Here is a 20,309-nt window from a genome sequence, read left to right on the forward strand (position 1 = left end):
GTGGTGCCTCGGCTTGGTGGAATGTTCTGCGGGAGATGAGTGCTGCGACTGTGCTGGCGCGGCGAGAAGGAGAGCTTTGGCGAGTGGCGTCTCCATGTTCCCCCATGTTGGAGAGACGCCGGTGATACGGGCCAGCCAGAAGCCAGCCTTGTCGAGCGTGCAGTTTGATTCTCATTAGTAGTCCCCTCGAGCTGCGTGTGACTGCCGTGTCTCTCGGAACAGCGCGATGTGGATAGCGGGTTACGTGTCGACTACCGACCGAACAACCAAGTCATTGTGAGTAATAATCACACCACCACCACCCGCTGCGGGATCACCACGCACTGCCTTGTGGCGATCATCACAAAGTAATTGCTCAACCTTTGTCATGCCGCCGAGCCCATTTGTCCGAAGTTTCCGGCGCCGCATCGTCGCGCGGAGGAGCTCCACAGCACTAGTAGCGGGCACTAGCACCGACTCACTGGATCACTGGACCTTGTTGCACTTGAGTAGCGCGGTGGCCCCGTCACGCATCGTCACTCCTAGCCAGTGTCAGTCCATTCACCGTCAGTCACCGTCACCCAACTTGTCGCACTAGCCACCACCCATGCGTCGTCCAATGCCGTACTGTATGGCGGGTGTCGAGGATTCTTGGCGGAGCCGTGTCGCGCCTGGCGTGTGGGGGTACAAAAGCTGCGACGACTCGCGATGCATACCCACCTCGCACGCACTTGGGCCGCGCCCTCGCGACTGATCAGCAGCACACACACGCTGAGCGTGTTCTTGTTGTCCACGCTTGCTTCGCCCGTCGACGCTGTCACCGGGTACAATAACCCCCTCGCGCCGGCCGCATACCATGCTGGTCCATGTCCACGCCCACCCCCTCGCCACCATGTTCTCCCCGCTGACCCTCATCTTCCGGTGTGTCCGACTTGTATCCTATCCAGCCCACAGCGACGCTGACCACCCTCCACCCAGCGCAATGTCTCTCCTGGACAACCGGCACGACTGGGTCGAGTCGGATACGGACGCCGTGTGTCGGTTCTGCGTGCGGGCTATGGCGGAGCGTAGCCGGCGGGCCGAGGGCGAGGGCGAGGGGGGCGTGGGTGTTGAGGGCGGTGTTGTGCTGCGGGGTGAGTGGAACTCGGGAAAGCAGGGACTTGCTTACATTGACGAAGACGCCGCTACCGGCGCCGACACCGACGCCGACACCACCGCGCACACCCCGACACCCTGCTGCGAGACCTCGGCGCGCTGGCACGCGTCCCTCAAGTCCATCGAGCTCGAGCAGGCGCTGTTCCTCTCCCTGCCCATCGTGTGTGCGCTGGGCGCAAGCGGCGGGCTCATGGCGTTTGGGGCGACGACGGCGGTGTACTGCGCGAGCTGTGGCGACACTGTGCCGTGGGTTTCGATCATCGGCGCAGAGGGGCGATGAGCTCACACACACACACAGGGTCATGTTCTGGCTCTTCATGGGCGTCGCGGCCGTGTGTCGCCGGCTGCTGAAGCACATGGCGCGGCGGGTGCTCCCGCTGATCCGTAAGCTGTGTGGTGTGCGAGTGGCACTGGCTGACGCTGGCAGACCATCGCGCAGTGCATGCGTTCCTTGAAAGCTTGCTGCACTACGCCATGCTGGGTGTCGTGCTTGCTGTGGTGACTGTTGCCTTTGTCCTCGAGCACCACAACCCCTCGGCGTGAGTGCGAGGAGCGAGCGAGCGGCGAGATGGACAGAGGAAAGTGGCACCGCTGACACACACGCCACAGATACTCGCATAGACTCGCACTCGCGCTCGCGTGGTGCGCCTCGCTTTGGCTGTAGCCTCGTATCGAGTGCCTAGACCATGTATCATGACAGTCACGACTATTCGTGAGTGTGGCATTGATTTCCGACAGCAACTGGGCTTGGGTATTTATTTCTAATGCGCGGAGCAATGTTGGTCTAGATGATGCGGCGAGCGCGCGCGTGCTGCCTCCCTCCTCGTGCACAACCCACGAGCGGAGGAGTTGCGCGCGACAGCGCGCTGTTGATTTCTAATGGCGCCACAACTATTTCCTTAGATCCAAGATTTATTTCTAATGCTCCAACTCTTGATTTCCGAGAACTACTGATATTGCAAACGACGTCACAAACCATTTCCGAGAGTCCGCAGGGATCCCGCCTCAACACGGCATACCGGCGCACAATATCGCACAAGGCCGATAAGCCTCCCCTGTCTTGCAGGTAGCCGAGTCGACATCGCATCGGGTCCTCCGCGCCCTCCGCAAGTTCGGCCGCACTGCGAGCGCAAGCAGGCCCAATCCAGCAGCAACGCACAGTGGATGTTACCACCTCTCCCTCAGGCACCGCTTGCCGCTTCGGAGCTCTCCATGTCGGCCATGTCCGGCGGCGGGTATTTCGGCTGCTTTGCCTTGCTATAAAGAGCTGGGAAACGGGCGGAGCGGGCGAGGGCCATGCACACTCACACTCGCACACAATGTCCACTGCAACGTCTACTGCGTACCGGGACCGCTCTGCCCCGGCGGCGGTTGAAGATATCGAGCTCAAGGCTGCTGGCAGCGGCGCCGTCTCGCCGGCGCCGAGCCTCCACTCGGCTGGCTCGCGCGCCGCCTCGCCCTCACCGTCTGCCACGCCTACCGCTGGTGGGCTTGACGAGCGGGCGTTCAGGTGGGTTTGTGTGTTGGCAGCTGAGCTGCGCTGACAGGGCAGAATACGACAGATTCTCATTTGCCTCTCGTCGTGAGTGTACCCCTGCTGCCACCAGGCAGGCAGGCTCGCTGCGCTCGCCCGCCCGCTACTAACACACCCAGCTTCACCCTCGTCTTCACGACCTGCGGCGCGGGCTTCTCGTTCGGCGTCTACCAAGAGCTCTACCAGTCCATGTCGGTAGAGCCCAACACGCCGTTCACGGGCGCCAGCGTCGCGCAGATCGACCTCATCGGCACGCTCGGCGTGGCGTTCATGACCATCGTCTCGCCGTTCGCCATCGCGTGGACCAAGCGCTTCTCGCCCCGCACAATAGTGTACTGCGGCGGCCTGCTGTTTTTCCTCGCGTCGCTCGCCGCGTCCTTCTGCCAGTCGACATGGCAGTTCATGCTCACGCAGGGGTTCCTGACGGGCATTGGTACCTCTTTCAGCTATATCCCGGCCGTGACGGTCGCGCCGACGTGGTACGGCGCGCGGCGCGGGCTTGCGCTCGGTATCATCACGTCCGGCTCGGGGTGGGGCGGGCTCGTGTGGGCGCCTGCGATCGAGGCGATGAACGCGCACGTCGGGTTCCGCAACACGCTGCGGATATCCGGAGCCGTTGGCGCGGCTCTTGTCTTCCTCAGCGGCGCCGTGGTCGACTGGGACCCGGTCAACAAGGCGCGCGTGCAGGCCGAGACGGACCGCCTCAAGTCCAAGTCGCGCTCGTGGATCCACAGCCTGTTCGCTGTCCCGCTTGTCGACTGGAAGATTGCGCGCACGCGCCAGTTTGTCGCCAACTTGTCTGCCAACGCAATGCAGGCCGCCGCGTACTGCACCCCACTGTTCTTTTTCTCGGCGTATGCCAAGACCTTGGGATACTCGTCCAAGCAGGGCGCAATGTTCATCGCGGTCAACAACGTCGCCAGCGGCGTTGGCCGCATCGGCATTGGCGTCATGGCTGATCGATTCGGCCACGCCAACATGCTGTTGCTTTGCACGGCGATTTCAGCCGTCGTCTCGGTCGGCCTCTGGCTCCCCTCGACCCTCACAGGCGTCACGCATACCTCCAAGGGCCTGTTCATCGCCTACTCGATGCTGTATGGCCCCACCGCGTCTGCGTACGTCTCGCTCTTCCCCCCCGTCGCAATCGAAATGTTTGGCCTGCACAACTTTGCGTCCGTCAACGGCTTCCTGTACATGGTCCGCGGGCTCTTCATCCTCACCGGCACGCCCATCGCAGGCACGCTCCTCCCGCACGCTGCAGCCAGCAGCATGGCGCTGCCAAAGCAGTACCTGGGCATGACGGCATTCGTCGCTGCGCTCCTGTTCGTTGCCACGGCAGGCGTACTCTGGGTCAGGCTGGAGGTGGTCAAAAAGGCCTAGTCCAGCCGGGCCATGCCAGCCAGCCATGTGCCCTGGCTGGCGGATCTGCGCGTCATTCACACCCCCTGCTAGCAACCCCATTACCCCATCACCCTGCTCATATCTACGCACGCACCTGCACCACAGAAACAAAGAAGCACGCCGACGCCAGCGTCGCGCGTCCCTATGCATGTATCGCATCAGCCATGACATGATCCCAGCGCGCGCAGCCGACGTCATCATCATCTGACCCCTTGTGCACCAACCACCTACGCCAGTGTGGCAGCCAGGCAGCACGCGCGGGGGCCGGTACCCGGGTGTTTTCACGTTGACGCGGGTGTGGCGACGTCGACCCGTTATATAACTGTCATGATCAAGTGGCCGCAGCGGCGCCCACAGCTCTGGACGGACCTCTAAAAGCAGTGCTCCTCGTGCTCCGTGCCGCTCCGTGCTACTCCGCATCCCAATGAAACGCGACCGCCGACGCGGTTGTAACCCACCACCACTACCCACCGAATCCCCACCATGCCCTTCCGGCGACGAAGCAGCCACCACCACAACCGGCTGTCCGTAGATCTGAGCGCACTCCACCTCGGCCACGGTCACCGGCATAAGCCAAGCGACGGCGGCGCGTCGCCCACCAACTCGACCATGACGGTGGGCACACAAGCAACCGGCCCGCCGAGCGGCGTGGCCACGAGCCCGCCCTCGCGGGGGCGCTCGCCAGACCCGAAACACAAATCTCACCACAGTCTATCCCACCTCGCATCGCTGTTCGCAACCAGCAAAGAACACCTCCCCCACCTCCGCGGCAGTGCGTACCGTACCTACGTGTCATGATCCCCCTTACTGATGCACGACACAGCCCCACAGACAGAAAGCGACGTGCGGCACATGCTGCCAGACACGTTCAGCACCTCGGACAGTGGCGAGAGCAGGAAGCTCGGAAGCGACGACCCGCACGGGGGCGCGAAGCGGTGGTCGCGCATGTCGACGCACAGCGAGATATCGAGCCGCGGAAGCTCGAGCAGAGTCCGCTTTGATGCCGAGTCGACAGCAGGGACCGACAAGGTGGCGGCGGGAGACAAGGCGAAGCCAGCCGAAGAAGCGACAGCAAAGGTGCCGCCATACGTCATCCCCTTGGTGGCCATCATCCTCGTCCTCTTGCCGGGCAACCCAATCTTCCACCACCTCCTCACGGCAACGGCCGCGTCTGCGACGCTCGGGCTCGCCCCAGAGCTGCCAAGCACGTTCGAGCACGACTTCTACGCGATCCAGCGCAGCTTCCGCTCCGTGGTCGAGTGCCTCGCGTTCGTGTTTGCGCTGTGGCAGGTACAGCGCGCCGTCGGCCCCGCGACGAGCGACAGGCCGTACGCTGTCCCGGTGCTCTGGGCGCACGGGCTCGTCGACACGCTCGTGTGGTTCTTCATCGGCGTGGGCGGCCTCAAGGCCATCGGTGTCCTCGTGACCCTGCTGCACCTCGTCGCGTCGTTCACAGGCGTCATGACGCACTGGGCGCTCGTGCATGTCTCGTGAGTACCACTGTTAGCTGCACACGGCTGACCCCAGGAACTTGGTGTACGTCGTCGCGTTCATCGCTGCCTGGATCAGCTGGATGCGCGAGCCTCTCGGGGTCGCATACAAGGGTGAGTAGGCCTTGTTGTTGTCGTTGCTTGCCAAGCTGAGACAGACGTAGGCGGCTCGCCCAGGTTCTTTATCCACTGCGTCTTGGCAGGCCTCGGGTCGGTCTGTGTAGTCAAGTACCTCCTTGTGCCGTGGGCAGCAGCGCAGTAACTGGCTGTCGTCTCCTCTTCGATAGATAGTTGTAACATTTAATAATACACCACATATTGCATTTCTGGCCAGCCCGTCGCCGGCATGTCGGCCTCGTCCCGTTGTGGGGAAAACGGCATGTGATGATGGATGGGTGGCAACTTACGGCGAACGCCCCGCACCACCCCGACTCGGGTCTACGGAGCACAGTGACCCGAAACGTCCAGCACTGCAGCCAGCGGCAGCCAGCCGCAGCCGCATCACGCACAACATCCACGTCCATCGCCCTCAGTCAGATTTTGCCGCGACTCCATCTGCCTCGTCTGGCGGTAATGGCCACACGCACGGCCCCAAGCATACACCGCCGCCGGCATGAGTGCGCTTCTTGACGCCCCGGGTGGTGCAGGTGAGTGCCGTCGTGCTTGGGCCGATGACTTATACCAGAACCAGCCCGGGACGACGAATCAACCCACAACGACACGAGCAGCATCTCCTCCGCCGAGGTCGAGCCCGAGCTGCTGCCCCAACAGCGCGCATCGCACTGGCCCGTCCCGGCGTCGCTGCGGCCACTCAGCCCGCTCCAGCTCGCGGCCACCATGCCCCCCAGCCACCCGGTGTACGAGTACGTCGTCCCGATCCTGCTGGGCACGGTCGGCGCCCACTGGCTCTGGGAGAACGTCCGCATCGCGCTCTGCGACCTCCGGCACCCGCCCATGGGGTTCCGGTGTGCGGGGCCGCGCGAGGCACGCGCATACCCGTGCTCCCCGAGCGCGTGGCCCGCGCTCCTGCCTATTGCGTTCAAGGCGGCCGTGTTCGCCTGGTCGCTCGCTGGCGCGGCGGTGACCTCTGCGTGGGCGTGGGTGCTGTACGGCTTCTGGATCATCCCGTACGTGCGCCGTGGGATGGGCTCAAGAGCGGGACTAACGACACAGGAGCCCAGTGTATGGCACGTTGATCGCCCTCGCGGCGATGCACAAGGCAAAGTTTAAGCGTACGTTGACGCTGCCATCACGCCTTCCCCCTTCGGCCGCTCACACCCGCAGCATCAAAAACCAGCTCGAAACTCCTCGCGGCGCTCCTCATCGCCTCGTGCGTCTTCCTCACCTCCCTCCTACGTGTGGAACTGGCACGCTTCTACGCGCGCCTGCTCCGCGGCTGCGTCGACCTCGGCGCGTCGTTCGTCTCGCTCGAATCGTACGCGGACGCGACGATCGCGCTCGTCGAGGGCGGGCTGCGCGTGTGTAAGGTCGTATCGGGGGACACGTGCTCCGTCGTCGGTGGGTGGCTCGACACGGTCGGCCTGATCGAAGTGTGGCGCGTCGCTGCCATCGTCAAGACGAAAGTGTACGACGTTGTTGTGGCGGCGCAGAACAGCTCGGTGCCGGTGCCTGCGACGGTCACGCAGACGGTCGATGTGACGGTCACTACTTGCACACTTGCGCCGACGTGTGCGGCAAGTCTCGCCTTCCTCGCCTCGTGTGCCGACGCGCTCGCGGCTGCTGCGTCTGCGGCGGCGGCACGGCCAACGGCAACCGCGACGGCGATTGCGGCGTAGTGTTAGGGCTTATGATAGTAATAATGTAGATGCCATTTCTTGTACGAGGGAAGGCGAGGAAGGCGAGGAAGGTGAGGAAGACAAGGAAGACAAGGAAGACAAGGAAGACAAGGAAGACGAGGAAGACGAGGAAGACAAGGAAGGCGAGGAAGACGAGGAAGGTCGACGAGGAAGGTGGCAGCAGCAGCAGTCGCGACAGCAGCACCTCTTCCCGAGATGGTACTTAAACCCAGCTCGACGGTGGACATGGACGTACATCCCCTCCTCCATCGCGCAACTACTCACTCACGATGGCCTCGGACTACAGTTACAGTGACCCCCCGACCCCCCCATATCACTCATCAGACTCGCAGTGGCCGTGGTCGACGTCCTCGGCCCGCCCGTCGCCCACTCCGCCAACCACTCCCCCCTCGAGCTCGCCGCCCTCGAGCTCGCCCCCCAGGTCCCCAAGGCGCTCACAATCCGCCGCGCGCAAGCACCTCGCGCCCAAGCACACCGCGCCCAAGCACACCAAGCCCAAGCACCCCAAAACCAAGCACGCAGATCCGCATGTGGACCGTAGGTCAGGCTTCATCGGCATGCGCTTGGACACGGGGGCGTACATCGTCGACCTGCACTCCACCCCGTCTACGCCGTTCCGGCTGTGCAACTGCCCCGCGTGTATCACTGCCCGCGGCGACACCGTCCCCGACGTGCGCCTGTTCTTCTCCGCCAGCGAGTTTGACGACTGGTGCGCGGACCGTACCGGGCTGCCGCGCAAGTTTGTTGCACAGGACGCACTTGGCGACGAGGAGGACACCCTCGCCGTTGCCGCGGACGTTGTCGATCGTCATTCGCAAGACGAGCGCTTCCCTCACCACTTCGACAGCCTCGACGATGCCGACGACGCCGACGATGACCACTGTCGGTCAGAACCGAGCTGGCTGCATGTCTTGGCTATCCGTCTCGTGGTGTACACTGTGATGGGTGAGTCTCCCCTTCCTCGCCTTCATTGACACCAGTGTGCCAACTGCTGTGGCTGTGGTGGAGTGGCATTCTGTTGGCACCGACGCCTCGCTTCACCTACGATCAGGTCTGGCAATGCATGCCTCACCGCGTCGTCGCCCGCTGGTGGATCAGCTATGTCGTCTCCGCCTCATGCTGGGTGTACCAGGAGTCTGCGCGCTGCAGGCTCCTCTACGCGACGTACTTGGTGTTCGAGTACATCAAGGCGTCGCCAGCATCGGCAGCCCTGCTCATCGCATGTGTCTTGATGGTCGGAGGACTTGTTATTTGGAGCGCCGTTCATCGGCATGAGACTGAGCAGTGAGTGGCAAAGTGAGAGGTGAATAAGACGCGATACCTAACCCGCACAGGTGATCTTGGGCAGCAGGACCGATCGCACTCACGGCGAAGGTCGTCGAGTGAGTACTACGCAGAGGTAAGTGCACCCCGAGAGCCTGGGTTCACCCACAGCAGAGCGAACAGCGCGACAAACAACGGACGGCCGATGACCTTGTGCAGACGTGAGTCTGTCGAAACGGCGTGGCTAACGCGTAGGCGAGGAAAGGAAGAGAAGAGGCGACCAGAGGGGTCGACGATTCGCTCCCCAACGAACGGACGGACTATTCGCTTGGCAAAACCATATCTGTATATATCTGTAAACACATACACACTCGTTCCAGGCGTAGATCGATGCGACGAGGCAAGATTAGGTTGTCGTTCCACAGGAAGGAAGCAAGCAGACGTGTGTGCGAGGCGACGACGCTGCCAAGCCAGACTATGTCGACTTGACTCGGGCTGGGCACATTCCGCAGGCCGCAGGCAGGCAGGCGCGGGGGTGACGACGTGGTGAAACAGGCGTGTGTGTGGGCCGGGCTGGAGCAAGCCGAAGCTTGCTTCCAGCTTCCGATGGCGTGTGTATGCCACCAAGTCGACCAAGTCAGTGGCTCTGTGGGTCGGCAGTGGCCGTCTCACCCAGGCCAGGATGGACCCACCCACCACCACTCGTGACTTGATGCCTCCAGGCACTACCTCGTATTAGCCCCCCGCGATTATGAGCATTATTACACGCCAAAGCTAATGCCCCGGCGCCCACCCCCAAATAAATCTGACACCTCAGGGTGGCGCCTGCGCCTGGGCCAGCAGCGCGCCCAGCACAAGCCGCGCCGCGTGGAATCCAATACAAATTGGTGAAAAAGTCCTGATTGAGCGGCCTCGCTGTGACGGTGGCCGGTGCGTGAGCTGGCGGCCGAGCTGGACGCGAGCAGTGGCCGAGGCTGCAACCTGCACAACAACGAGTCGCATCATCGTCCGTCGACACACATCTGCATCTACAACCATCGTACTCACCATCATCGCCTACGACTTTATCATCCCCCTTCCCCGCCCTCGTACACCTCCAGCGCCCCCGCCAAGATGAGCACGACGACCACGACAAAGACGACAACGACAACAACCACAACACTGACCTTCCACCCGTCGACGCTCGACAGCCGCCCGACCCAGGTCCTCGCGGACCCCTTCTCCGCGAACCGGAGCGCCATGTCCAGCGCCGGGCCACTGCGCCCCTCGCCGCGCGGCGCAGCGCGCTGGGTCCAAAAGGCAGGCTACGCGACCCTCGCGCTCAGTCTTGCGCCGTTCGTCGTGATCGGCATCCTCGTGCGCGCGCTCAGCCAGCCCTTCAACGCAATGTACGAGGCATACCTTGCCCGCCACCGCGCCGCGCGCCGCGAGAAGAGCCGCAGGAAGGGCCGTTCGGCGTCTTTTACCGGCGGGTTCCAGGCTTTTGCGGTCGAGAACGCGCGGCGCGAGGCCAAGGCCGGCGCTGGCGGCGGCGCGAACGGGCACGTCGCGAACGGTAACGGCGCGAGCCGTACCGCCAGCCCCGTCGAGCAGGACCTCTGGCGTAAGCGCAAGAGTGAGTCGCGCGGAGCCGTGCCGATCTGAAGCTGACGACCGCCAGACTCTGCCGCGCCGACCAGCTAGGCGTCGCTCGCTACGATCCAGGCGGCCCATCGCCGCATCGTCCCATCGCCCCATCGGCGCTCCACAACACCCATCCAGCCAGCACATCACCACCAACCACCGCAATCCCATCTATACCCCGACGCGATACCCACACCCGGATGTTGTCAATGCTATATTTTATCACCCTGCAAATTGTGCCGCACGCGGAGACGGCGGGCGCCCCGATGATAAGCCTACGTAGGCCGCGGTGCTCGCCGCTACGGTGTGCAGCTCGTCGGCGACTTTGACTTTGGGGTGCGGCGCGTTCCTGTGCACGACGACTAACCTGCTCTATACACATGTGCATGACCCCGCACGCAGTACTAACCTGCGGGAAGGGCGGCGAGGACGACGACGCGACGCGACGCGGCGCGGCGCGTAGAAGCGGACGCGCCGGTGGGAACTTCTCACCGATCTAACTGATCTCTCCACCACAACAACCTTCTCGCTCTCGACATCCCTCAGGGCGCCGTCACAACACGTCCACCACCTTCCCACACCACACCTCCCCGGTCGTCAAAATCCATGCATTGATAAGGCCGGTCTGATGTTGTAATGCAATACTAGTTATGTATAATCTCCACACCCCTGCAGGCAGCCTCCTCACGACTCTACTCCTCCCTACACACACACGCACGCGTCCCAAGGTGGAAACCCGTCTAGCTCGCCGCGGCTAGCGCCGCTCGGCTCGCTCATTGCGGCGGCTGATGACTCTGTACCAGCTTGGTCGGCGACAATCTGATTTTGGGCGACAAGCCCAGGTGGTTCTGGATCAAGCTCTGTTCGCGCAGAGCAGGCGTCATACCACCAAACGGCGTCATGGCTCCGGGCGTAGCCGGCACCGAGCGGTTGTGCTTCATGTGCGCCTGGATCAGGTGACCGGCAGCGAGCGCAGACATGAGCGACAGCTCGCCAGCCATGACGGCGGCCACAATGATGCGGGCAAGGCGCTGGGCGTTGGCACCAGGGCTGGTGGGGTGCGCGCCAGCAATACCGAGCATCTCGAGCATGGCGCGTTGGGGCGAAAGGATGGTTCCGCCACCGACAGTGCCGACCTCGATCGAGGGCATCGAGCAGGTGATGAGCAGGTCCTCGCCGTTGTTGATCGGCTCCATGAGGGTCATGCACATCGACGACTCGACGTTCTGGGCCGGGTCCTGTCCACAGGCAAGGTAGATGGCGGTGAGAATGTTGGAGGCGTGCGCGTTGAAGCCACCAATCGAACCGGCCATCGCCGAGCCAATGAGGTTCTTCTTCATGTTCAGGTTGCAGAGCTCCTTGACAGTCGTCTTGAGCACAGTCTTGACAACGTGACCGGGAACAATGCCCTCGGCGACAACGCTCTTGCCACGACCCTCGATCCAGTTGATAGCAGCAGGCTTCTTGTCCGTGCAGTAGTTGCCCGACAGAGCGAGAACGTCCATCTCGGGGTAGCGGTGCTGGAGAACCTCGAGGGCCTTCTCGGTACCCTTGGAGATCATGTTCATGCCCATGGCGTCACCAGTCGAGGTGGCGAAGCGGACGTAGAGCGTGCGGCCAGCGAGGGCAGTCTTGAAGTGCTGGAGACGGGCAAAGCGCGAGGTCGAGTTGAACGCAGTCGACAGCGTCTGGAAACCCTCCTCCGAGTCAATCCAAACCTTGGCGTCGGCGGCCATCTTGATGGTGGGGAAGTCGATAGCCGGACCACGGGTCATGGCATCCTGGGTGAGAACAGTCGAGACACCACCGCCAGCGTTAAGGGCCTTGCAACCACGCGAGGTCGAGGCAACGAGCGTGCCCTCGGTAGTGGCCATGGGGATGTGGAGGAGCTGGCCGTCGATGTTGAGAGGTCCGGCAACACCCACAGGGATGGGCATGAAGCCAATGACGTTCTCGCAGCAGGCGCCAATGATCTGCTGGTAGTCGTAGTCGTTCATGGGCAGGAGCGAAGATTCGAGGGTCTGAGTGAGCGAGGCGCGAGAGACGACAGCGCGGCGAACGCGAACAGCTCGGTCGTTGTCCTTGAGAGTCTTCTCGAGCGAGTACGGAGCAATCTTGCCCTTCTGAACCAGAAGAATGACCTCCTCGTCGGACAGGTTGGTGACACCGACGCCGCCAGCAAAGACCTCGATGCACTCCTCGAGCGAGCGGCGGCTGTTGAACGCAAGCTGGGACTGCGACGAAGGGGGCGAGTTGCGCTTGTCGAGGACGGGCTTGGCAATAACAGGGACGACAGGGGCCGAGGGAGGAATAACGTGGACGGGGATAGCAGTGACGCCGTTGGTAGCGGAGCCGTTGGCCACGCCGTTAGGCTTGGCCGAGCCGTTGGTGTGGCTTGACGACTGAGCGTGCTTGGGTGTCTTGTCACCATCACCGTTAACTGACGTGACCGAAGCGCGAGACTTGTGCGCGCTCGTGCCGTTGGGAATGTGCTGGCGGGCGTCGGCGGCACGCTGAGCGCGGTACTTCTCAATGGTGGAGGGCGAGCGGGCGCGGCGACGGGGCTGGTCAACAGCCTCAAAGACGCCGACGAGAGCCTGGGCGGCAGCAGCGACGGGGCCCTGGCCACCAATCGAGTTGGACGCGATACCCTTGAGCAGGTAGCCGTTGAGCAGAACGCTGATGAAGAGAACGACAACAATCCACTTGGAAAGCACCGGGTCACCAACAAGAGTCGACCACTCGGACATGAAGTTGTCGATGGACTCGATACGCGAGGCGGAGCGACCGTCCTGGGTCTGAACAACGTGCGTTGGCGTGAGGATCTGGACGATCATGTCCGTGTTGGGCGGCTGCGAGTTGTACAGCGCCTCGAGGATCGGCGACAAGTTGCCAGTGCGCGAGTCAACACGAGGAGTTGGAATCGAGTGGGAGACGTGACGCTTGAGGGCCGTCTGCTCGGTCAAGGTCGTGCAGAGGTTGAGGACGTGCAGGATGAGGAACGAGATGAGAACAAAGAACTTGAGGCGCCACACAGTGTCACCTGACTGGCCCTCAACCTTGGGCACCTCCTCGGCCTGCTTGGAGAAGAACGAGCCAGTCTTGGCGGGCGAGTTGCGCGACGAGTCGGCGGCGCCGTTCAGAGGGGTAAGGAGCGATCCTGACGAAGCACTGCGCTTAAGCGCAGCCTTGGCGCGGCGGTTGCCGCGGACAAGCTTGATACGGTGGACCTCGACCATGACGGAAAGGATGGCAACGTAGAAGGTGAAGAGGAAGACGCAGTCGACGGCAAGGGCAAGAGCAGCAAGGTAGCAGAACTCGCGGAGGCCGCCGATGCCGCTGGCGGCACCCATGGCGAGGACGGCGATTTCAAGGGCGTAGTCGCGGACGATGCCAACACCAACAGAGCCGACAGCGTCGGTGACAATCTGACGGGCGGCAACTGGGGCGACCCAGCGGATACCCTTGCCGTCGGCCAGCTTCTGGAGACGCTCGAGGGGAGCCAGCTCGCGGTGGAGGAGGCCGAGGTCGAGGCCGAGTCCGCCCTCGTCCGGCACGTCGTCAATCGGGGTCACGTCCGGGGACGCCGCCACCGGCGAGATATCGGGGTGCTCAAACACGGCGCTGGCGAGACGGAAGGGCTTGTCAAAGCCCACAGTGAGGACCAGGAACGGCAGCGCCTCGGAAAGGACGATGGGGTCGATTGTAACGTTGAGGAGGTAGGCGAGGAGGAGGGCGATCAGGAAGGCAAAGGTGGAAGAGATCAGGGTAGCGAAAGCTGGACATGTTAGCTCCTTGTACTTGTGCGCTGTGTAGAGGGGAAGAATGGAGTCGTGAGGTATGGGAAACAGAGACTGTCCGTTGTCCTCGGTCTTGCTCGATGTGGGCCGGTGGGGACAATAGACGCCGAGCGGCAGCCTCCCGGCGCCTCCGAACCTTGGCCAACACCGGCCGATGAGAAGCACGATACACCGCATGCCGGGTCACAGAGTCCGCGGCGCAACGCACAAGCGGCACGCATCGCGACGATCACCATCAGAATCCAGAAGAGTGGACTTCTGCACGACCCTATATGCGATGGTGGGCCGTTACAACGCCGGCTCAACCACAGATCTCCGCCCTTGGCCAAGCACGCGCCTCCGATCCCAGACCATCATGTGACACTCACGAAGCCAAAAGTTGGAGCCGAGCTTGCGCATGTTCATGAACAGGCGCACAAAGGCGACGTGCATGAGCAGGTAGCCCAGCAGGACAACAAAGACGTCTGCCGAGTCGGCGTTCTAAACAATGTCAGCAAAGCGCAGCAACACAAGTTACCCACCCTGGCAAGAGTGTAGAAGCGAAAGAAAAGAGATCGCAGCGCGTAGCCGACCCAGCGGACCTTGCGGACTGCGGGGTTCTGCTCGTCCTCGGCGTTGGCCTTGGCCTCGGCAAGGTTGTACAGACCCGTCGTCTCCATGTTGGGGAGGAGCTGCCAGCTGGGACCGGTCGACGAGGGAGGCAGAACACGGAGGGTGGCATTGCTGCCTGGCGCCGAGAAGCTGGGGAGCTTGGCGAGCTGGGCAAGGTAAGTGAGGGTCGGGGTGTCGGGAGCGGGGGCACGGAGCAGGAGGGTGAGGACCGCCTGGTTGGGGTTGACGGGGTTCTCCTCGAGCTGGGGCTTGCCGCTGCGCTGACAGTCAAAGCACAGGTCGGAGTAGGTGTACGTCTTCTCGTGCAGAGTCACTCCGACGTCGTCGACGACCCAGTCGCGCCAGGCGTCGCGGGCCGCGTCGTCCGTGTCCCTGTCCTCGCGGACGACAGTCAACTGCTTGATGAGGACGATGGCGGCGGCCTTGCCCTTCTTGTTTCCGCCGCTCTCCTTTGGCCAGACGTAGCCGCCCTCGAGCGCGTTGGCCTCGAGTGCGCGGCGGAAGTCGGAGGACTGGACAGGGAGCCATTCGCCAGCGCCAGAGCTCAAGATCGGAGAGTGGGCATAGGAAGCATGAGGGGCAGTGTAGGCTGAGCCAGCAGCCTCGGCGCCGGCAAGACCTTCTGCCAGACGAACATAGTGCACGGGTCGCGCGGGTGGTGCTGGGGCGGGTAGTGAGAAGCTATGGGGGAGTCAGCGTTTGTCCGTGTTGTGGTCTCTAGTCGCTCGCTATCAACGCCCCGAGCAATGCCGCGCGCCATCACTCGGGTCATCTCAAATTTCGCCGCGCGCCCGAGCACTGGCCTGGCGTCACTCACATTTCAGAGCCCTTGATAGCCTGCAGGAGCTGAAAGTAGGCAAGGGTGACGACGATGAAGGTCGCGGTCACAACCTCGATGGGGTTGCTGGCGCTGAATGACGAGAGCGCCAGAAGCACCGAGCGGACGGTCGAGCGGAGCATTTGATGTTACGCGCCGATAGAGTTGCGTGGCCTAGTTGCCGTTGAGGAACCTGGCCACTGCAAGCTGCTTGCTTGGTGGAAGGGGGAGGGGAGGGAGGGAAGGGGAGGTTGTTGTTGACGTGTAACGAGAGGCGATAAGATGAATGTTGTCGCCTTTGCTGCTACTAGGCAGACAGGTGGGTCGATGCAATGCTGCCTTTGGGATGCGATGGGTCGATGGCTAAAGAATGTGTGTGTAGAGATGTCTCGGAGGTGGTTGAGCGGCGGCGGCGGCGAGGTGTTCGAGGACGTCGGCGTCGCGGCACGCGGCTTTGGTGGAGATGGGCGGCACAGGCGCGATGGGCGATGGTTCGATCGTCGGTCACCTTTTTAGAGTGACCCACTTGAAAAAATCCGCGCGTTGGGACAGCGACGACGCGTTACGAGAATTCCAAGAGTCGGAGGACGGTATGCACTGCACTGTTGAAGCAGGCGTAAAGGGTGTCGAGTGGCTTCAACGATGCAAGGGATGGTGATGAGGAAGCAAAGACCAGCAGGCAGCAGCAACAGCACTGGGACGGCAGTCGCGGTGTACCAGGCAAGGTAGGGCACGTCGGCGTATCGGATCGCGTGCGTGAAGGGAGGGAGAGGCTATAGCCTGGGCTGGGGCTGTCTGGGCTCTACTGGCTGACAGCAAATGAGACGTCGAGGGGTAGTTGTAAAGCCTAATTCGGCCGTGTGCAGTAGCTGGGTCGCGAATGCTAATGGCAGCAAGAGATCCCCCCAAAATGGCGACACGCGTGGCGGCGGCGGCGCGTGTAGTCTGGGTCTAGGCGAGGCGAGGCGGCGAGGCGGCAGCGGCCCACAAGCAGTAGAAAAAAAATATTTGACTGTCGAGTGTCCCTGAATATCCCGTTCGAACCGAGAACCAGAGGTGACGACAGGCAGCGAGGCAGAGAGTCTAGAGCTGGGCTAGGGCAAAAGAGAGGGCAGACGCGTCGAATCCAGCGCGGAGCAGCGGCAGCGAGCGAGGGCTATAGGGCGGGGGTGGCTTTGAAGGAGCGAGTGAGTGGTGAGTGTGTGTTGTTGAAGCAAGTCGGTCTGGCCAAACCACAACAATGGGACAGGCTTCCTTGGCATCATCAAGATGCATACGCACAGGCAGGTGCTTGGTGCTTGGTGCTGCTGTTTGTTGACAGTCGTGCCATGTCAAGCAAGCATGTGCCACCTCGCGTCTCCTGCTACTAGCTTGGAGCGAGCCACAGGAGGCAGGAGCCCCTCGCTGTTGACAGCCGCCAGCAACCGTCGTACGATGAAATTACCCCGCTACTGACCACCTGGTGCGGCTGCCCCGCCGGCGTGCCTGTGCGTGCAATGCGGCGTCGCGTCAAACCTGAGCGAGCACGCGCCATGCAACCAAGCAAGCAACCCCAGACGCCATCACTGCACCACCCCCCTTACTTGCTTGCTGCATGGCGCGCGCGGCGATCGAGCTGCAGGAAAAAGTCAGTCACGCATGCAGGAGTAGCAAGGAGGACGGAGAGGACACGGACACGCGCCTCGTACTCCGCTATTGTCAGCAGCAGCAGCCACAGATCCATCGTCGCTGTGGGGTTATTCCGCTGTCACTTCTGGGGCCTCTGCCCATCTCTCGTCTCATCTCCCTGCGCGTGTCATTTCGGGCCAGAGGTGACATTGTCGAGCCGAACTCGCGTCAATGGCACCATTTTTTGCCCCAAAACAAAAAAAAATGTGCATCACGAGTGATTCCGGCGAAAATCAATGACGTCAGGGACAAGGACAATGTTCGCGTCGAGCCGCACGTGGCGGAATGCGAGAAACCCGGCCGGCAGCCGCGTGAGGGAGGGAGGGAGCACTCGCCATGCCTCGCGGGGCCAGCAGGTCTTGTTACAGTAGGCTGTTGTACGGGTCCCCGCACGTAAGTACACGGTGACAAAGCTCCCAGGAGGCAGTAGGCCAAGATTCAAGATGCTCAGCTACCGCATGCCGGGTCGCTCATGAAGCTTGAACCACGAAAAGCGGGCCGACCAGGCCGACAAAGAGGGCCAGCCTTCCCGACACGTCCAACCTGGTCGACCAAACCTTGCAATTGAGTGGGCCAAGCCACGCGACATCGGCTCCAAATGAGCCCTCGACCAACCTCTGCTCGTTATCCGCCACAAACACCAACCCTGCTCTTCTCCAGCAGGACACTTTGATATCACCCTGGGGTGTGCCACTGTGGCGCGCGCGGAGACAAGCGCCGCAGAACCTTCCTTGCCTATCGAGCATGTTTGGAGCCATCCAGCCGCCACGAGCAACGCATGCTCATCCCAAAGTCTATGCCACATCTATGTATAGGTCCGCCACACCCGCCCACAGCCTCACAAGCACTCGCCATGGCGCAGCCTGAACCGCCGCTCGCACTTCTTCACGACACACCGCCCGCGGACGCAGGCCGCCGACACGGCGCCACGGATAGCGGAGCAGTCGACGCCGTCTTCGCCGGGACACCCGCCACACGACTCCAAGTCGCTCTGGGTGTCGATGCACGAGTACGCGACGTATGCGTCCCCGGCCATGGGGAGCTGGAACGGGTTCTTCACTGTGCCGCGGTTGGCCTTGCACGCCGTGAAGCCTGGCTCGCACGCGCGGGCAAGCAGGTCGAGCCCCATGCGCCTGCGAGCGGCGGTGGGCACGGCGTCGACGCTAGTGGTCGTCGTCGGGGCCGCGGTGTTCGTCGGCGAGTCGGTCGGGCCCGAGGTCAACGTGGGGCTGTCGGACGAGCTTGACGCTGGGCGAATCAGATAGTTGCCGGGCGTGCACACCCCGCTGTACGCCGTGCGCCCGGTGCTCAAGGGGCAGGGGAAGGGGCTAAAGCCAGGTCAGCTCTCTGGGGGCAAGGCCAGGAGGCACACCCACGCCGCGGAGAGACACGCCGATTGGGCCTGCCAGAACGCAGAGTCTGTCCACGTCGGCGTCCCGTTGCACGTGCACACCTTGTCGTACGGGTCGCAGCCTACCTGTGCCGCCGACTGCTGCCAGCACGGCCAGAAGCACGCGTACGGCCAGGCGTTGGGACTGGGCGGGCGGGTCAGCTTGTTCTCCGGGCCAGGCCAGACGTACTCTATTTCATATGCGTTTACTAGTTTCAGCAGCAGGATGGTCGCGATAGCGAAGAGGATGGTCATGCTGGGTGGATTTAGAAGTGGTGCAGATGGGGGAGGGGGGGTGTTGGCAGTGCTGGCAAGCTTGATATAAACACTGCTGCTTCAACACCCCTCGCACGGCACGTTCTCGAGCAGGCCCGAGAAAAGCAGACCCATTTTGCGCAGAGTACCAACGCAGTCTCGAGCGAGGCATGTTTGCTTGCTCACTTTGCCCGCCAGCCGTAACCGCCACAAGCAGCACCTACTTTACTGACGTCGCAGCAGGTATTGATCGCCACAGTGGCGCGGCCCCACCCGCGCCGCCGAAATCGGCGTCAATTCAACGGGCCGCGGTGGCTTGGAAGTTTCTTCCAGGTAGTCGCTCGCTGGCGTGCTTATCTCCCAGGGGTCCTAGTCCTGGGACCAGGTTCAGGAATATCCAGCGCACGACGTGCCAAGATGCCGCTTTCGGGGGACAGCGTCGGCCCGGACGTCGGCCGTGTTCTGTTGGCGGAGTGGGCCGCGCCGACGTCAGCAATCGGGGTGGGTCTGGGTGGAGCTCGACGCTAGTCATCAGGAGCAGAGCAGCGAGCAGGGTTGAGGGTGGTTGAATTGCGTTAGCTTCCACGGACGACTGATCAGCGGCGCAGCGGCCTCGAGTTCCGCCGGGTCGGTACCGCCGTTCTCGGCGGCACGTCAGTCGTCGACACACCACAGAGCATGTATACATCCCCTCCCTGCCTATCCCCAGCTGGACCGCCGCACCCCGCCCTCCCCCACGCTGCCCCTCCGCACGCTCAAGCCGGCCGTGGCGCGCGCGTACCCGCGCCCAAGGGCGCGCACATGGTCGTCATACTCCTTCTTGAGCCGGCCAACGGCGCGCACATGCGCCTCGGCAGCGAGCGCAAAGTCGAGCTCCAGCAGCGCCTGGTACTGCACCCTGGCGGCGGCGCACTCGTGCCGCACGGCAACGAGGTGCAGCCCTCCCTCGACGACGCGGCGGAGCTTCAGGCTCGCATCAGGCTCAGGCGTGTCGCCTAGCGCCGCGTCGATGTTGCGTAGCGCGGAGCTGTACTGTGCCTGCTCGGCCGCGAGCACTGCGCCCAGCGCCGCCTCGTACTCTGCCCTCCGGGCGAGCACTTGCGCCGCGCGTGCGCGCCGGAACCGCGCCTTCTCAGCCGCGAGCTTGCCCTCGAGGCCGTCGAGCAGCGCGCCGACCGCCCCGTCGTATTCCTTGTCTGCTGTTGCGAGCTTGAGGCGGTCCAGCACGCGGCGCGGTCGGACGCGTTCTCGCTCCCGCTCCTGCGGAGGTGCTGGCCCGGCGGTCTTCCAGCGGCGAGGGACGGGGGGAGGGCGAAGCCGTTGCGTAGCTCGGGAGATAGGTGGCCGAGCAGCAGCGTCACGTCGGCGAGCAGCTCGACGGGGTCGTCTTCGACGTCGTCCTCGGGCGTGTCGTCCTCCTCCACCTCCTCGGGGATCGTTTCTGGCGGCTTCATGGCACTGGCATTAGCGACGGCGGCGGCCTCGCCCACTCACGCTGACAGGCG

The 20,309-nt window shown here is 63.0% G+C and overlaps 9 protein-coding genes across 9 annotated transcripts; 6 read left to right on the forward strand and 3 right to left on the reverse strand.

Annotated features, from left to right (window-relative positions):
* Positions 1 to 871: 871 nt before the first annotated feature.
* LOC62_01G001533 (uncharacterized protein) lies at positions 872 to 1,798 on the forward strand (the record flags this gene model as incomplete). Its single annotated transcript, XM_062768029.1, has 5 exons — positions 872 to 900; positions 958 to 1,380; positions 1,433 to 1,518; positions 1,562 to 1,673; positions 1,744 to 1,798. 5 exons carry the CDS (start codon positions 872 to 874, stop codon positions 1,796 to 1,798), a joined length of 705 nt encoding a protein of 234 aa, XP_062624013.1.
* A 643-nt stretch (positions 1,799 to 2,441) lies between these two features.
* Positions 2,442 to 4,048, forward strand: asaE_18 (MFS transporter asaE; the record flags this gene model as incomplete). Its single annotated transcript, XM_062768030.1, has 3 exons — positions 2,442 to 2,644; positions 2,687 to 2,716; positions 2,788 to 4,048. The coding sequence occupies exons 1-3, from the start codon at positions 2,454 to 2,456 to the stop codon at positions 4,046 to 4,048; spliced, it is 1,482 nt and encodes a 493-aa protein (XP_062624014.1). The 5' UTR covers positions 2,442 to 2,453.
* Positions 4,049 to 4,552: 504 nt separating this feature from the next.
* LOC62_01G001535 (uncharacterized protein) lies at positions 4,553 to 5,821 on the forward strand (the record flags this gene model as incomplete). Its single annotated transcript, XM_062768031.1, has 4 exons — positions 4,553 to 4,841; positions 4,893 to 5,559; positions 5,597 to 5,673; positions 5,724 to 5,821. The coding sequence occupies 4 exons, from the start codon at positions 4,553 to 4,555 to the stop codon at positions 5,819 to 5,821; spliced, it is 1,131 nt and encodes a 376-aa protein (XP_062624015.1).
* Positions 5,822 to 6,082: 261 nt separating this feature from the next.
* Positions 6,083 to 7,388, forward strand: LOC62_01G001536 (uncharacterized protein). Its single transcript, XM_062768032.1, has 4 exons — positions 6,083 to 6,206; positions 6,245 to 6,686; positions 6,733 to 6,791; positions 6,844 to 7,388. The coding sequence occupies exons 1-4, from the start codon at positions 6,173 to 6,175 to the stop codon at positions 7,353 to 7,355; spliced, it is 1,047 nt and encodes a 348-aa protein (XP_062624016.1). The 5' UTR covers positions 6,083 to 6,172; the 3' UTR covers positions 7,356 to 7,388.
* Positions 7,389 to 7,645: 257 nt separating this feature from the next.
* Positions 7,646 to 8,664, forward strand: LOC62_01G001537 (uncharacterized protein; the record flags this gene model as incomplete). Its single annotated transcript, XM_062768033.1, has 2 exons — positions 7,646 to 8,321; positions 8,357 to 8,664. 2 exons carry the CDS (start codon positions 7,646 to 7,648, stop codon positions 8,662 to 8,664), a joined length of 984 nt encoding a protein of 327 aa, XP_062624017.1.
* Positions 8,665 to 9,675: 1,011 nt separating this feature from the next.
* Positions 9,676 to 10,490, forward strand: LOC62_01G001538 (uncharacterized protein). The gene is made up of 2 exons (XM_062768034.1): positions 9,676 to 10,254; positions 10,300 to 10,490. Exons 1-2 carry the CDS (start codon positions 9,753 to 9,755, stop codon positions 10,320 to 10,322), a joined length of 525 nt encoding a protein of 174 aa, XP_062624018.1. The 5' UTR covers positions 9,676 to 9,752; the 3' UTR covers positions 10,323 to 10,490.
* Positions 10,491 to 10,856: 366 nt separating this feature from the next.
* hmgA_1 (3-hydroxy-3-methylglutaryl-coenzyme A reductase) lies at positions 10,857 to 16,132 on the reverse strand. Its single transcript, XM_062768035.1, has 4 exons — positions 15,492 to 16,132; positions 14,584 to 15,355; positions 14,431 to 14,542; positions 10,857 to 14,040 (listed from the first exon to the last, which is right to left on the reverse strand). Exons 1-4 carry the CDS (start codon positions 15,632 to 15,634, stop codon positions 11,036 to 11,038), a joined length of 4,032 nt encoding a protein of 1,343 aa, XP_062624019.1. The 5' UTR covers positions 15,635 to 16,132; the 3' UTR covers positions 10,857 to 11,035.
* Positions 16,133 to 17,997: 1,865 nt separating this feature from the next.
* On the reverse strand, positions 17,998 to 18,804 carry priA_21 (Protein priA; the record flags this gene model as incomplete). The annotated part of the gene is made up of 2 exons (XM_062768036.1): positions 17,998 to 18,487; positions 18,536 to 18,804. 2 exons carry the CDS (start codon positions 18,802 to 18,804, stop codon positions 17,998 to 18,000), a joined length of 759 nt encoding a protein of 252 aa, XP_062624020.1.
* A 699-nt stretch (positions 18,805 to 19,503) lies between these two features.
* Positions 19,504 to 20,258, reverse strand: LOC62_01G001541 (uncharacterized protein; the record flags this gene model as incomplete). Its single annotated transcript, XM_062768037.1, has 2 exons — positions 19,504 to 20,064; positions 20,166 to 20,258. The coding sequence occupies 2 exons, from the start codon at positions 20,256 to 20,258 to the stop codon at positions 19,504 to 19,506; spliced, it is 654 nt and encodes a 217-aa protein (XP_062624021.1).
* Positions 20,259 to 20,309: the final 51 nt, after the last annotated feature.

The sequence above is a fragment of the Vanrija pseudolonga genome, chromosome 1 (genome assembly GCF_020906515.1).
Source record: "Vanrija pseudolonga chromosome 1, complete sequence".
Classification (NCBI taxonomy): domain Eukaryota; kingdom Fungi; phylum Basidiomycota; class Tremellomycetes; order Trichosporonales; family Trichosporonaceae; genus Vanrija; species Vanrija pseudolonga.

What these genes read in the sequence shown, in the direction of transcription:
- LOC62_01G001536 (XM_062768032.1), top strand. Translation starts at nt 6,173, where the DNA reads ATGAGTGCGCTTCTTGACGCCCCGGGTGGTGCAG. An exon ending in TGACGCCCCGGGTGGTGCAG is followed by an intron (nt 6,207 to 6,244) that starts GTGAGTGCCGTC and finishes GACTTATACCAG; the next exon opens with AACCAGCCCGGGACGACGAA. An exon ending in GCACAAGGCAAAGTTTAAGC is followed by an intron (nt 6,792 to 6,843) that starts GTACGTTGACGC and finishes TCACACCCGCAG; the next exon opens with CATCAAAAACCAGCTCGAAA.
- LOC62_01G001538 (XM_062768034.1), top strand. Translation starts at nt 9,753, where the DNA reads ATGAGCACGACGACCACGACAAAGACGACAACGACAACAACCACAACA. An exon ending in CCTCTGGCGTAAGCGCAAGA is followed by an intron (nt 10,255 to 10,299) that starts GTGAGTCGCGCG and finishes GACGACCGCCAG; the next exon opens with ACTCTGCCGCGCCGACCAGC.
- hmgA_1 (XM_062768035.1), bottom strand. Translation starts at nt 15,634, where the DNA reads ATGCTCCGCTCGACCGTCCGCTCGGTGCTTCTGGCGCTCTCGTCATTC. An exon ending in GCTATCAAGGGCTCTGAAAT is followed by an intron (nt 15,356 to 15,491) that starts GTGAGTGACGCC and finishes ACTCCCCCATAG; the next exon opens with CTTCTCACTACCCGCCCCAG. An exon ending in GCTTCTACACTCTTGCCAGG is followed by an intron (nt 14,543 to 14,583) that starts GTGGGTAACTTG and finishes GACATTGTTTAG; the next exon opens with AACGCCGACTCGGCAGACGT.